The 15,108-nt window shown below is 35.3% G+C and overlaps 1 protein-coding gene across 1 annotated transcript in view; it reads right to left on the bottom strand.

Annotated features, from left to right (window-relative positions):
- Positions 1-585: 585 nt before the first annotated feature.
- The window catches only part of CDH7 (cadherin 7), an 85,245-nt gene continuing 70,722 nt past the window's right edge, over positions 586-15,108 (bottom strand). Inside the window, exons 10-12 of the mRNA XM_050323345.1 lie at positions 14,001-14,118; positions 11,711-11,962; positions 586-3,229 (exon numbers count right to left, since the gene is read on the bottom strand). Coding sequence (XP_050179302.1) covers positions 2,736-3,229; positions 11,711-11,962; positions 14,001-14,118 — 864 coding nt within the window. The 3' untranslated portion in view covers positions 586-2,735. The remainder of the gene's footprint in view (positions 3,230-11,710; positions 11,963-14,000; positions 14,119-15,108) is intronic.

Here is a 15,108-nt window from a genome sequence, read left to right as displayed (position 1 = left end):
TCTGAACTGTGAAATCCTGTAGTCATGGTAACTTATGGAGAGCATTATCTATTATGTGTACTATGCATACCTTGTGTATATGCTATATCCGTCATCAAACATAAGGGATTTCCACCTTTCTTTCTTACTGCAACAATACAATCAGTAGGCAAGCATATATAATGTAACAGCAAGCTTATTCAATTATTTTAGAACTGTGCAACAGAAAACTTATATAGGCAAAGAGTTTTTATGGCATCAGAATAAAAAGGAATTTTTCCCATAGAAAGCACACCAAAAAAACCACCTTAACGTAGTTTCCTAGCAGTGGACCCTTTTGGTTTTCTTTAAAGATACAGAAGGTGGAAAAGCAAGGGAACTGGGATGTTTACTCCAAACCACATTTAAATCTCCTTTGAGTATTTTGTGCTAAAATCAGCATTTTTGACATCTTAATTCAGATGCATGAATTATCTTCTGAAAAACAACAAGGAGATTAATTAAAAAATTGTTTTCTCAAAAACTTCCTTATTTAATACCTGCTTAAATTCTGCAGCATATCTCACTCTCATTAAACTGTATACACGTGGTTTTTTTTTTTTTTTCTTTTTAATTTTTTTATTGAAAATCTTACATGTATGACTAAAAGTCATGGACGATAGCTTTCAGTTTCATTACAAAATTTGTCATATATATATATATACCTATATATATATATTTAATACAACTAGAAGCAGATCTACTGAATTATGAAACAATGATTGTCTATTAAAATGTAACTCAAATTAAATGTGTTGCAGATTATTAAAATTATTTTTCTCTTTTTGATGGAGCTGAAGGCCACTTCCACATAGTTAATTGATAATGCTGGGCTGCAAAAATTACAAAGCCTTAATGATACTTTCTCACCCCCCAGCCTCATGTCACTCATACATTAGGATTTCAGTACAAGGGTCCTTCTTTCAGAAAGAAATACTTTTAGAGTGAGCATCATCCTCTATGGAGCACCTTCTATTCACAAAGACAGTTCTGCAAACAATTCTGTATACCTTTCAGTAATTGCAGGCAAGTGAAGTAATTTCAAGTTAGGTACAAGCAAAAAAGTTTGCAGGAGCAGACTCTAATTTAGGAACTCATTTACATTTTATCCAAAACAAAAAAATCTGAAGTAATATACCTAAAACCACTATTTAACTTGAATATATGCCTTATTATCTAGTAATAAATCATGAAATATGAAGTATAAATACTGTCAGAATCATAAAAAAGCTGTCTTATTCTAAGAAATCCTACTTCAAAACCATACAGTATTTTAACCAACAGCAGTAGTCCTTCCATTTTGGCACTCCTGAACCAGTGTAGAAATTATGTGTAGTGAGTTACCACCTTTGGGGAAAAAAAACTTATGTGCAGCAGGATATAAAGATGACTTTTGAAGGTAATAGCATTACATTGCTGGTCTTATGTTAAGCAATGCAATACTTTCAAGAAATTGAAAACTCTTTTACTGTCATTCAGCAGCAGCAAAAGACAAGGGAAAGGAGAAAAGCAAGGTGTTTACAGTCTTTGAAGCGTATAGCATGTTTAACCTTGAAAATGAAATCTTGGATTAAAGACACTCCCAGCTACCTCTGTAGTCTTCTGTCAAAAAAATTCAATGTACAAATATTTTATTTAAATGTCCCAGACTTTGTAATGGCTCAGAAGAACAACTGTACATCCTTGGAGCTGCTCTCCTTTCTAAGGGATGAATGGTGGGCGGCATTGCTTTACTGTCATTTATCCATTTCCATGCTTCATTTCCTACATTTATCTGAGACTGGAGAAAAATCAGCATGTTCTAACAAGTCTAATACCATGAGGCAGTAAAATGGACCTGAATTTAGTGGAGATTGGAGCTCCAAAATAAATATAACACTTTATGTCAAACAATAGTAAAAAAGGATAAACTCTCCTGTACAAATCAGAAGAGAGAATAAAAAAATAGCAAATAGATAGCAACATCTTTTCTATACCTACATAGGCATCACAAAACTTTTCAACCATAAGACTACATCTAAATTATTCTCATTTTATATGGTTTATAAGCTACTTCGTAAGTCAATGACAAATACTGTGGAATTTCTTAGTACAAACAATAATTTCTGAAAAGCTACCCAGAAAATTGCAGAGACTTCTAATCAAATAGCTCTGAGAACACAGAGAAACACAAAAATAATATCTCCGGGGCTTTTGTTTGTTTTCACGTCAGTCCTTCTGCTTTTGTTCTAGCAAGTTGCATGCCCACTGTAAAGAAAATCTGCTGAAAAAACTCTGCATGTGTAAATACCATATATTGTAATGTCCTGAATTACAAATTTACAAATTTGTTTCTTCTTATACCAGAGACTCTGTATTCTGGATATAGCAATACTGGGAAGGCATCTAAAGTGTATCCCTAGCTCGTTGAGGTGACAGTAACATACTCTTGGAAGTGAGATGCCTCTGTAGGTATTTGAGTGTTGCTATCTATTTGTACGTGGCTGAGCATTTCATTTTATCAAAAATGCCACTAAATGCTCATATTCTGTGTGATCAGTGCAGTCCTTAGGACAAGTTTAATGAAGATATGTTCCACCAAGGCAAAAAAAAACCAAAACCAAAACAACAACCTAAAAGTTTAAAAATGAAGAAATATTTACAACTTTCCTTAGTCCGAAAGGTTGAGTTTTCTATTTCAATATTCTTCAGTGCATTTTCAGAGAAAGGTTCCAAGGCTATGAGTATAAGCAGTCTGGTCCAGTCCCATACATGTCTGCAAGCCTTTTAAAACGAGGGCCCCAGTCACTGAGGTAATCATAGTTCTGGTCAGAGTTTGAGCTGATGGAATCTAAAGAACTGAGCGACTCTGCCACCGAGCCGTTCCCCTCAAACGCGTATGTCTGCAGGGAGTCATAGGGTGGTGCGCAGGGATCCACATCAGCTTCTTTTAGTCTTTCCCAGATAAATTCCCTAAAAATTACATTATCTGGGATACTTTTAAAAGTTGGTCTGCTCAAGAACTGAATCTCAGGTGTCACATCCCTTCTGGTCTTGGTGTCTCGCATGATGTTGAGGTTCCTCAAGGCAGCCATGTCAAAAGCCTCTGTGTCCTCTTCTCCACCACCCTCATCATCATACCTGACAATGTTCTCTCTGATATCTCTCTCTTCATCAAAAATGAGGGGCTCTTTTTTCCGTCGCCTCATGGTGACAATCAGCAAGACAAGAACTGGAACAAAGAAAGACTGAAGTTTTAGCAATGCTGAAGTTTCCTCATATTTTTACTAGTGCTGGAAGTACTCACTAATTTATATGGCAAAGACCCAAGGAAATAGTAGGCAATTTATGCAGGTAGATACGAAAGCTAGCAGATTCTGAAGAAGCTTTTAAACCATAAGCTTTTTACACATTAAAGAATCTATTTCCCAAATCATTCTGGATTAGCATCTTCATCTCTAACACTATATCCTATGCCCAAATGATAAGAACACATTCATAAAGTAATGGAATAGAATTTGACAACCATGATTTAGGAAGAGATTGAATTGAAGTATATGACCAATCTCTGCTGAACAAAAATAAAGTAAAAAAATTAGAATTGCAGAAGACTGTGCAGCAACACATAAAATAAGATTGTCTTCATTCATGGATTAAAAGCACCTCTACAAAAGACCTTGCTTTCCTGAAAAGTGTAAAGTGCAGCACTTGAGGTTTATGAATTACATCTAATGAGAACTGCTAGAGCTGGAGTTTATTGGAGGAACCAGTGCTAGAAATGCAAATGGTTATTTAATTTTAATCCTTAAAGTTTCTTTCAACTTCAGCTAATGCTAAACTGCAGTGACAGTCAAAAGCACTGGGAGTAACTAGCTCAAGGCTCTTCATGTTCAAATACAGTTTGGGTAAAGAAATATCATTGCTGACACACAGAACGTGGAACCAATAATATGAATACTGCACCCATCTGTGGGACATGATGAAGTGTGAATCATCCTCCTAGAAAATAATTAATACTATATTGCAGCATCTGGATAACATTTGCTGAGTTAATGATACTCCTAGAAAATAGCAGGCATCACTATGACTGTAAAAAATAACAGTACATTGCTAAGTGCCATTCCATATTCAATTAATCTCTTTTGCTTTTATGTTTATTTTTAATGTTAAGATTATGTTATTATATGCATTCATAAGGTTTTCAGTCTTTACTTACAACACTTTGATATGCCAATTAAATTCTGTAGAAACATCTGGAAAAGCAAAAACTAAAAGGTAATATAGATAAAATTAAGCCTGAGATTCCCTAGGTAGTCTCAAGAGTGGTCTCCATAAATTGCATGATTACACAGAATCACATAATATGGAAGGCACCCACAAGGATCATTGAGTCCAACCCTTAACCCTGCACAGAACCATTCCCAAGAGTCACACCATGTGCCCAAGAGTATTGTCCAAGGGCTTCTTGAACTCTGTCAAGTTTGGTTCTGTGACCACTTCCCTGGGGAACCTGTTCCAGTGCCCAACCACTCTCTGGGTGAAGAACTTTTTATCTAATACCCAACCTAAACCTCCCCTGACACAACTTCAGGCCGTTCCCCAGGGTCCAGTCACTGGTCACCACAGAGGAGAGATGTCTGCCCCTCCTCTTTCCCTCATGAGGAAGTCGTAACTGTAATGAGGTCTCCCCTCAGTGTTGTCTTCTCCAGGCTGAACAGACCAAGTGCCCTCAGCTGCTCTTCATAGAGCTTCCCCCCAAGGTCCTTTGCTGTCTTTGTTGCCCTCCTTTGGACACTCCCTAAGACCTTAATATCTTTCCTATATTGTGGTGCCCAAAACAGCTCACAATATTCAAGGTGATGCCGCCCCAGCGCAGAGCAGAGTGGGACAATCCCCTCCCTCAACCAGCTGGCGATGCTTTGCCTGATGCCCCCCAGGACACGGTTGGCTCTCCTGCCAGGGCACTGCTGACTCACATTCAACTTACCATAGATCAGGACTCACAGGTCCCTTTCCATGGCACTGCTTTCCAGCATTGCATTCCCCAGTCTGTATGAACACCCAGGTTTGCCCCATCCCAGGTGTAGAATGCGGCACTTTCCCTTGTTGAACTTCCCTTGTTGAACTGGGTGATTGCCCAGTCCTCTAATTTGTCGAGGTCTCTCTGGAGGGCCTCTCTGCCACTGAGGGAGTCCTCCCAATTTTGTATCATGTCCAAACTTGCTTAATATTGCTTCCAGTCCTGCATTCAAGTCATTTATGAAGATGTTGAAGAGCATAGGGCCCAAGATGGAGCCCTGTAGAACCCCAGTAGTGACAGGTCACCAGTCTGATGTTATTCCTTTCACTATTACTCTCTGTGCTTAAACTGTAAGCCAATTGCTCACCCACCACATGATGAGTTTGTCCAGCTGCAGGCTGGACATTTTGTCCAGAAGGATCCTGTGAAAGACACTATTGAAATCTTTACTGAAATCCAGAAAGATTACATCAACTGGCTTCACTTGATCAACTGGGTGAGTTGCCTTGTCATAAAAGGAAATCAGGTTTGATAAGCAGTACTTTCCTCTCATGAAGCCATACTGGCTGTGACCAATGACTGTGCTGTTTTTCAGGTGGATTTTAATGATGTAGGACTACGTTTCTTGAAAGTCTTTCTTTTCATAGATGAATTTTTAAAATCAGTCATTATGAGGAATGACTTAATATTAGGATCACTGGGCTAGAATAAACCAGTCATTTGTACATGCAAAAAAGCTGTATCTTATATGTGTACAGATATTACGGTACTATTCAGAATTGGTTAAATTCTGGAATAGTCATGGAAATGACTTTCTGTAATATTTTTATTTTCCTTTAGAGCAACATCACTAAAAATAAAATTCAACAAGGTGGGTTTTTTTCCCTAAACTTTTTGACAAATACATTGGACAGCAATTTTTTTTTAGTACCAGGTGCACACCTAATGATCCATCTACTAAGAGATGTCTTGTGGCTATATTACTCCATAATCAACATCTTTCACTTTTTTTTTGCCACTGGCATCCACCTGATTCATGCTTTATGTATTTTATTCAGAAGGTAGTAGTTTGGGGCATTTTGCTTTGAACAATATTTACATAAGCAGTTTAATAATATGAGATATTGACCTTTAAAGTGGCTTTTACGAAATTTCAAAACACTCTGATATTTGTATAATACAAATTAAACTGTAAATTATACAGCAGAGAACATAAAATTCTCATCAGAGACAATTGCACTCCACTCTTAATGCTTTTCCATATTGTAAACAATATATTTTAAAGTGAAAGATAAATTAGCTTGCTCATAATACAAATACATATTTTAACCAAAATCTCTATTGACGTAACTTCTTATTATTTTTGACATTTACCGCAACAAATTATATTGTCATATAATTAAGCATTTATTTTACTCAAGTGTAAATGCATTTTCACTCCGTTGTCCCTCTTAACATACTTCATGTTGAAAGTTAAAGACCTGTTAATAAGTGTAGTATACGAAAGTTAGTAAGAAAGTCTGCCTAAAGGTACAATAAAAATCAAGATTCAGTGAATGTTTTATATAGTATTCTTTCTACCTCTCACACTTGCTTGAAGCCAAGAAAAATATGGAGTCTTTCTAAAGGTTAAATATTTTAGCATTTAGATGACTATACAAGATCATTAATTTCTAGCCTTTCCAACAGCTATGAACAATAAAGTTTAACCTCTAAATGAACAAAGCTTTAGCTGCATTGCAGGAGCTGCAGAGATGAAAACAAGCCCTAAACAATTTTCATTGCTATCCAAATCAAATGCAAATTGTTTCAAAGTTTATTTATTTCTCATTAAATCATAGTAGGGATTTTTTCCTACATTTATGACAAAAGCAGAGATTAGGTCAGTAATTAGTGACTGACTGAACTTCTAAAAACTTAATTTCATGATTTTTAAAGAAAAAATAATTCAGTGGAAAAGCTCTAAGGCACAGTGAAGGCACTAATTTGGCTCCATACTGGTACACCGAATGCATGCTAAAGAGATGAAATGACAATACTGATTTCATATGTGATATAACAAATAAACATCAATCCATATTAGAAACAACTAAAGATTTAATAACCAGAATTAGCAAAGATAGATCTCAACTAACCTTTTATTTCTTCTGATTTACCCGAATTATTAGAAATATTGATTTTGTTTAACAGGTACAGTAGCCAAGAAAAAAAAGTAATTTGTCTCTATACTGGCTGTGGTAATACATAGTTTTATCCTTGTGTCAGTATAAACTTAACTCTAATATTGGTAGTTTCAGTTCACCTAAATCAGTCTTTAACAAACACCTTTGAATACAAGAGTGGATTTTTTCTTTGCCATTTTGCAATGTGCTTTATGGAATTATCACTAAATTTCCATTTTGTCAAAAGTCAGGTTTATGTCACCTGAACATATTTCTCTATTTTAGTGTTTATCTTTCCTTTTGTACTCAAGGCAATTACAACTGCAGTTGCCACTGCAATTGTAAGGAAGCCATAAAAGTCGTGAGACAACCTGAGGGAGAAGATGACATGCAGAGCTATACTGTAAGAAATAGAGTTAAATCACAAGTGTTACTGTGCTTTGTATACACTACACCCCTAAGCCTGGCATTTACTATAGCAGTAAGCCACATCAGCTGCAAATAGATGTGCACATTGGTTTATGCCTTAGGTGTGTTATGATTCATAAAGCTGATGATTAGAGATCTTCGGCCATCTAAGCAGCACACTAACAAACTATTTAGTTATACCTTGCATTTGCCACTACAGTCAGATGAGATTTGGGGATTACAAAAGCCAAGACTCAGGAAACCTGAATTTAATTCCCAGTTAACAAGCTTCGTCTGTAACTGTTGTTTAATCAGGTTGGACTGATATTTGCAAAGTGACTGTGACCTTTAAATGCCCACACTGAGTGACCCTAATCACCTCCATAACTTTCAGAAAACAGCTTCTGCATTGCATACTCAACCACTTTCTGAATGTGTTGCTTTGGGCACCGCCAGTTATACATTTATCACTTTTAGAACTGCAAGACCAAAACCCACATATACTACATAGTCACATTCTGTACAGATTTTACCTATTCAGAGAATAAGATACTTATGACTAGAACTGTTTCTTCTTGTTTACAAATCATACAGTTATGTGTGCTGATTTAATTCAGTTCTTGCAGGTACTGTGATAATAATAACAAAATTGTTGTCTTCAACTGAAAAACAAATTTTTTAAAGCTCTATTTTGAAGTCAAATCAATGTATAATTTAATTACAAACTTTAGTACCACACCAATAGTAGGCTTTCTTCAGTCTTTATAAGTAAATGGATGGTACTAATAGATCACATTCAGAAGTATGAAGGAAAAAATCATGACAAAGTATTATGCCAATCTAGCTTTCCACTGCTTCCATGTAAAACAAATATTTAACCTCTCAAATACCATTAGTTTTTCTACAGGTGAGTATTCTTTTTTTGTGTGTGTGATTTTATATAAGTATTTTATTCTAAACACTTGTTACAAAAACATTTATTGTGTCCAAAAGATGCTAACTGAAAACCAAATTACCTTGAATTAAGTTACTGTGTAATTTCCAGAGCAGTCAAAAAATTCCTACTTACTTCCCTGAAAATTGTGTACAGTTCAGAATTAATCAAACTACCTCTTCATAAGCTTTTTATAGAATAAATTACAAGCATATTTTTTTTTAGGGTTTGGGTTCTGGTTTGCTTTTTTTTTTCTTTCTTTCTTTCTTTCTTTCTTTCTTTGTTTTTTTCTTTAGTAACACATAGCCTTACTGCATAATTGCAAAACTGTTTTGAATAATTAAAAAAGTACTGAAACTTTCTCGTGGAATAAAAATTACAATTAAATCTCCATCCGTCAGCATGAGGATAGAAAAAAATTTTGGTAAAATGCTTATAACTTTTCAAAATTATTCTAGTTTGAAAAAATAGTCTATACCATGTTATATGCAATTATAATAAAATAGTATGATTTACTAAATTTCTTCCATTTTAGTATAAGTGAAAATATTGTGCTTCTTTAAAATGAATTGGTTGCTTAAGTAAAAATAGTAACTCTAGGAAATTCCACTGAGACAATCTGAGCCTTGGTTCAAGACAAATGGTTATATGTATGGGGCAAGAAAACATCACCTATCAAAGTATATCATACTATCATACTTTAAGAAAATAAGAGCCAGTTGAGAATTCAAGATACTGGTACCAGAATGCATGCACTCATTCATTTTATGCAAACATCATGACTCCTCTACTTTACAACTGGCACTCACATTAAGATGACATTGATGAATGTGACTGGATTTGCATTGCGTGTTAATCTTGAGTCAGAAAAAGATATTGATCCAGTAGCCTGTATCCACTTCTCACTGATAAACTTTTACACAATACAGGCATCCCTTGGTCCCAGTCCTGGAACCACCTGCCAACAGCTGAATTTTTATGCTGTGCTAGTGGATCTTCAAGATTTTTCTCAGGAATGAAAGTGAAGAGCAGAAGTGAAAAAGTAAATTCCTAGCAGTACTACCATGCAGCTGGTTCCAGAAAACATCTTCTAGGAACAAATGATAGAAGAAAGGCTCTGGGACCAGACAAGCAGCAACACTTGACTGGGGTTTCACTGGGCAGCAGTGACGCTTAGGTACCTCTTCCTTGTGGAGACTGGCACATGATTGGGAACAAAACAGTAGTAGGATACAGTGCCAAAATGCAGGATTAAAAGCCAGAGTTATCAAATAAATGCAGCCTAAACTATGCCTGCACCTTTGAACTGTAAACAAAGTGAACAGTTTAGATTGGAAGTGATGATAGCATAGCCCATTATTTAAACACTATGTTCAGAGACCTTACTCTCAATTCTTTTCCAAACACTTGTTCAGCACACTGTAAAAATGACTGGAACAAGAGTTCCCATTTCTTGATTTATTGGCTGTATTTGAACACTGGTGTACAAGCAAGTTATCTGCTGGTAACATGCTGTGTCTCCATTCAGTGGTCTTCTTAAGTCATATTGCTTCTATTTAAGGAAAGCTTGCTTCCAAGACAGGCTGTGTAGTATCTACAGTAGTTTCTTTTGTCACTTTCAGAAAGTCCCTTCTTACATATAACAGAAATGGTGGCATTTTGTTTTGGGATCAAATGAACTGCTATTGTTACCAAACTTTCTTCCGAAGCATATTGGACTAAAGTCTAAAATAAGTGTTTTTCCACTGATGTTAATGTCAGTTGATAAGAAAGAATATTTTCATGTCTTTTTTGAACTCTACCATTTAGCTTCATGTCCAAATAAAGTTCACTTGTGTATATAAATTGCCTAAAAACGTTACTAGAAAAATGGCATTTGAAAATGTTTAGTAAAACTTTTGGCAATCATTCCTTTCCATTTCTCGGTAAACCTAGGCCTAACCATGTGTTGAGTGAGATTTAACAGTCTTATGGAGTTAGTGGGTTTTTGCCACACAGATGGAAAACTTTAGAAATGCCACCTCCTTTATATAGCTACTGAGTAAGTTGGTTGAGTTCATTGCAGAGGTGGTGTTTTTTCTTACTCTGTAAAAAAGTATGCAACAGGTTTTTATTTTTGGAGTTCTGAAGAAATATTTTTTAGCAGAAGGAACATTTCCTTCTAATGGTTTATAGTGATGTGAATCAGAGTGCGAAGGAAGAGTTCTCTACACATGGTGGAAATACTGCCATGAACAGAAGTGTGGAAAAAAGTTTCTTCATTTGACCTATCCAAATTACTTGGATAATTGGATAACAGTGACAGATAAAGAACCACTGGGATTATACCAACATAAGGAGACTGTGGTCTTCTCCTTTTCCTTAGACTGATATGTACAGACAGGGAATAGAAAAATCTCCTAATGATAACAACATTTTTAAAAAAATTCTTGTGCGTTGAATTGGTACCATTCTTAACACACGAATTTTCAGACAATAAGCAAAACTGCACTTTTGCTCACCTTCTCCTTCGTCTTTACTCCTTGATTCAACCATTTAATCTCCCATGTCATCATGCTGTTTAATGACTAGGCGGTAAATGGGTAACTAACTAAACTAGAATGTTGACACTGTTCCACTATTTTCCACTGCCTTTTATGTTGTTGCAGTTCCAGTGCTCAACATAAAATCTAACAGTTTACAGAAGTAACAAATAAAGTAACAGTTATAGAAGTAATAAAAGATCATTCTGTAGAAGAATCCAATTAAATATATTTCTCATCAGTAAATTAAATTTGTTGCATTTTCTGAATGTCTTTTGCTCCATGGAAATCAATAAATGTTTAAAACCAGTTATGCCTATGGAAAAGGGACACACACCGATACTGGTTATAGGGTGAATATGCTAAACCAAGTGCTTCTGTACACTGTATTGTCTATCTCAAATATTACATTTGATGCAAATGCTATCTTTTAATATTATTTCTTACATATGTCTGGAGGCTTGACATAGAAACAAAGTATCTGAAATTGAAAGTCCCAATATAAAGGGTTTTTTGTGGGTCACGATACAAAATGATGTTCTTCCCAGAATGTTATCTGTGCTTGTTTACAGAAACCAGGGTGGAGGGGCATATTGAACCTTAAACATACATATATTTTGCTACTATGGATTGAATGGAAAATAAGGGTAACAGAAAGAAGACATACCTAGCAGTGTCAAGACACAAGCCAATATTGCTATCAGGGCTCCAGTGCTAAGTCCCGCAGGCAAGATATACGCTTCTGCATTGCATGTCTGAGCAATACCATCTGCATCACAATCACAGACCCTGATGGTGAGGGTGTTAGTGCTACTAAGTGAAGGCGATCCACTGTCCACTATGAATATTGGCAAGTAGAAAACAGATTGTTCCTGTCTTCGAAACCCATTTCTTTTGGTTAATACTGTTGCAGTGTTATCTAGATAAAGGAATAAAAAGACAAATTATAAAATATGTGACTTTTCTAAAACATAAGCCTATAAAATACTATAACCTTTCACTTAAAGACTTATAAACACATTTATATTATTTCAGCAAGTTTGGCTTTCGTGGTCATATATTTTTTGAAGGTGCAGAGGTACAATCAGCTGAGAAATGATACCTGATTAACAAAAAAGATTTCTATTTTCTGTGAAAGACTGTTTAAAAATAACAGAGGTCAATTTGGGTTTTTTTTGAGTTAAGCTCACAGTTTCCCACTCTTGATAGACAGTTGAAGATGAGATCATAATAAAAAAGAAAAAAAATTACCCTTTGGTGATCAGATTAAGTATCTACATACATTCACGTTAATTTACAAGCATCTATATTCATTATTTAAAGATACACATATTATATTAATGAAAGCAATGACAATACTAATAGGAGAACAGGTTCTGAAGATCAATGAAATATTTTTTAAATGCAAAAAAAAAAAAAATCCGGTAAGAGCACAAATAGAGGTAATAGCGCATGTAGCAAAGATATGCAGTTGTTTTCAGTCTCTTCTGAGAATCAAGATGACTAATACAATCAGCCTAAAATGTATAGTTCGATGTTGCTCTGAGTTGTTGTGATTAAAAAGCCCATGTGTTGGAGAAGCTGTGTGCAAGTCTCACTGTGTTCAATACATATTGACAGCTCCTGTGAGGTATGGAGTTACATCTCCTTGGAAGTACAGACCAAAGTTAGTTTGGTTAGACTGTCTATCTATCTGCTTACCTATCTATTCATGGCAACACATGCAATCACTTCTTCCTATAGCATCATATGAGATATGCATAGAATTAAGTATCATCATTTAATTATATCTAACTATATTAACTATAACATTAAAAGAGGGAACTGCTGCTCCGTTTTGTAACTCCATTGATTTTACTGGCATTGCCAAAATCTACTATTACTTTTTTCAAATTATAAATTCTCTGTAAGAACTTTCATTAAGTACTTTACAGAACTTGTAACAATGTAAGATTTCTGAATAGTCTTATTCTACTGCATTTTTATTATTTTGATCATTATTTCTGTTAGAGTCTTCAGTTTCTAACTTCAAGCAGCTCATATGAAGAAAATTAAGCATTTCAGTAACTACATGCAAGGTAAGGCAACGAAGACCTGCATGAGAGAACTTTATTAGGCCACATGTTATACTTCGTGAATGTTATTCAGTCTGGCTCTAAAAAAAGTGTCCTTTAGTCCACCACATGCCTGTTTTTCTTGTTTTACTAATAGGATGACTTTGTAGCTCTGGTTTAGTACTGATCCATAAAAGAGCAGTGCAAGAGCAATATCACTTCTATTTAGTTCTATTTGCTTCAGCTAATAGCTAAACTGACTGACACATGCCCAGCTGCTGTACTATGCAGTGCAACTAATGAGGGCACTAATTAGAAGTGTGTTCTCAGATATTTTAACTAACAAAAATGTGATGTCAAGGAGAGTCTTTGCGGAAGCAATCATAAGAAGTCTGTGCAAATAGTGCAGGCAGCATTCATTACCGAAAGCATTCTTCAAAAGGGGGTATACTTACTGAAAAGGTATGTTTTTCTAAAAATAAACCAAAAACCAAATCACAAAATGTCTCCATTAACTGTGCACTCCTGTTTTATGCCCTGAGTTATATTAATAAAACATGAAATCCTGGACATTTTTCAGTCACTGCCCTAAGGTAAAATCTAATTTAGATAAAAACTTATAAATGCGGGGGGAAAAAAATGTGAAGAGTGACTGATGGGAAAAAAAAAAAAGGAAAGATTTAAAGATTTGAAGCCACTCTGTTTGGCTCAAGGCTTTAAATGATTCAAACAACAGCTTAATTCCCTTGAAAAATAGTCTACAGATAATATTATTTTCCAGGCTGACTGTAGTTTAATTTATGTTCTTACCAGAAGAGAAGTTTATGTAGGTCATAATGAGCATGCTGTACTGAAAATGAAAGGTGTTAGTGTTGAATATTTACAGAAAAAAAATTTTCTTACCTTTGTTGTCCTGTAGTGTAAAATTGTGGTTATTTGCTGCCTCTGCTGTTAAACTGAAGTAGAACTGATGGCCATTTGGTGGGTCATCTTTATCAATTGCACTAATTTTCTGGATCACCTGTTTTGAAATATGTCAGAGTTTCATTGTACATATACATTGAATAACCCCTCTATTGCCTAATAAAGTATCAATACTCCCTTGAGTCCTGATCATCTTCCATTTTGGTTTTCTAATCTTCCAAGCATGTATAAACATTGTTAAAATTAAAGTGTGACCCGACTCTTTACTTTATCTGTACCAAATTTACTGGCCAAAGCAATGATCCACAGGGCCTGGGAGAAAGTTAGATCCTGTCATTCACCAGAGCTACATAGAAATGAAAGAAGTATATTTTCTGTATGGTTCTTGTTGTAGTTATCTGTGGCTGCAATCAACATTGTAAATGTTTGCAAGGAAACCATTATGCTATTGAGCATTTTAATTAATATATATGTTTGTTAATATAATGAAAAAACAAAAGGCATGCCATAAGTATATTAATATTTTCTGGAATTTTGTCGTAGTGTTTTCCATTAAGAATTTAGATTATAATGTGATTTTGAAATGTGCAATAAACAACACCTGACACAGGAAGGTCAATGCATTGGAAGAGGGCACAAAAGTGCAAAGTCTTCCAGGGAATATGTGGGATCTGTGCGGGTGCAACCTGTACTAGTTTTCTGGGAGCCAGAAGAGAGAATGAGAAAATATATACATTTTGTGAGAGATCTTAGCAAGTAGAGAGGAAAAGACCAAATATGAGAGACACCAAGGATAAACAACATATAACTTTAATTGAGTCTAGGGCTATTTGGAATTCATTTGGGTAATTAAGAACACTAGGAATACATTCCCCTTTTGAAACTGTGTCCTTAAGGCCCTTACTTGCTAAGGGGAATAAAAGTGTATAACTCATTTGTGAGGGTAGGCCTTTAGTCACAGAATAACCTCTGTGTTACAACTTCCCTCTTTCCAGCAAAATTAGGAGGAAGTATGTGTTCTTAATATTATTCAAAACCTGGTGACTTTAGCAAAATCTGTCAGTTACACCCATAAAAAAGCCAGAGA

The sequence above is a fragment of the Myiozetetes cayanensis genome, unplaced genomic scaffold (assembly GCF_022539395.1).
Source record: "Myiozetetes cayanensis isolate MyiCay16 unplaced genomic scaffold, myiCay2020 scf1, whole genome shotgun sequence".
In the NCBI taxonomy this organism is placed as follows: Eukaryota; Metazoa; Chordata; class Aves; order Passeriformes; family Tyrannidae; genus Myiozetetes; species Myiozetetes cayanensis.
This window is presented reverse-complemented; position numbering and strand designations above follow the sequence as displayed.